At 51.6% G+C, this 546-nt stretch overlaps 1 protein-coding gene across 1 annotated transcript; it reads right to left on the bottom strand.

Annotated features, from left to right (window-relative positions):
• Positions 1-15: 15 nt before the first annotated feature.
• LOC107988239 (axin-1-like) lies at positions 16-529 on the bottom strand. Its single transcript, XM_017031126.2, has 2 exons — positions 267-529; positions 16-177 (listed from the first exon to the last, which is right to left on the bottom strand). Exons 1-2 carry the CDS (start codon positions 368-370, stop codon positions 27-29), a joined length of 255 nt encoding a protein of 84 aa, XP_016886615.1. The 5' UTR covers positions 371-529; the 3' UTR covers positions 16-26.
• Positions 530-546: the final 17 nt, after the last annotated feature.

Below are 546 nucleotides of genomic sequence, written 5' to 3'. Positions count from 1 at the left end.
TGAGGATTCCGGTTGGTTGTTGAGACCTAGCTAGAGCAGACAGTTACTGGTAAAACACAGTGGACATACTCAGGCTCCGAGAGCTCGCTGTCAGAGACGGCTGGCACCACGTTGAGTGGAGGGAACACTTTAGGCCTGGCGGCGGAGCGGCCCCGTTGGATCACCTCCATTACGTACCTGACAGAGAGGGAGAGTAAACTACACGTAGAAGCAGATACAGGCTACAGTGCAGAAGGAAAACACAATGACAAATTCCTTTGTCTTACTTTTGCTTCGTCTGTAAAACCCGTGACTTCATTGTTTGCTCTTCAAGACGCCGGCAAACCTCCTCCAACTGGATAAGAGGGCTGGGAGCTGGGTTAGGTGGCATGGTAGGATCCTGGATGAAGGGATGTGACGGCTGCACATCGTTCCTCAGCTGGGTGCTGCTGACACACGGGTACACTGAGCCACATCTGTCCACTGAGCTATGACGGAAAGACTCGTGGCCTGTGATCCTCTTGGACCCAGTGGTACTCCTGAAATGTCATAGTGATAAAGTAAAAA

This window comes from Cynoglossus semilaevis, unplaced genomic scaffold, assembly GCF_000523025.1.
Source record: "Cynoglossus semilaevis isolate Cse_v1.0 unplaced genomic scaffold, Cse_v1.0 C18864906, whole genome shotgun sequence".
NCBI lineage: Eukaryota > Metazoa > Chordata > Actinopteri > Pleuronectiformes > Cynoglossidae > Cynoglossus > Cynoglossus semilaevis.
The sequence above is the reverse complement of the archived record's forward strand: the minus strand, read 5'-3'. Positions and strand labels throughout refer to the sequence as shown.

What these genes read in the sequence shown, in the direction of transcription:
- LOC107988239 (XM_017031126.2), bottom strand. Translation starts at nt 370, where the DNA reads ATGCCACCTAACCCAGCTCCCAGCCCTCTTATCCAGTTGGAGGAGGTT. An exon ending in GTTTTACAGACGAAGCAAAA is followed by an intron (nt 178 to 266) that starts GTAAGACAAAGG and finishes CCTCTCTGTCAG; the next exon opens with GTACGTAATGGAGGTGATCC.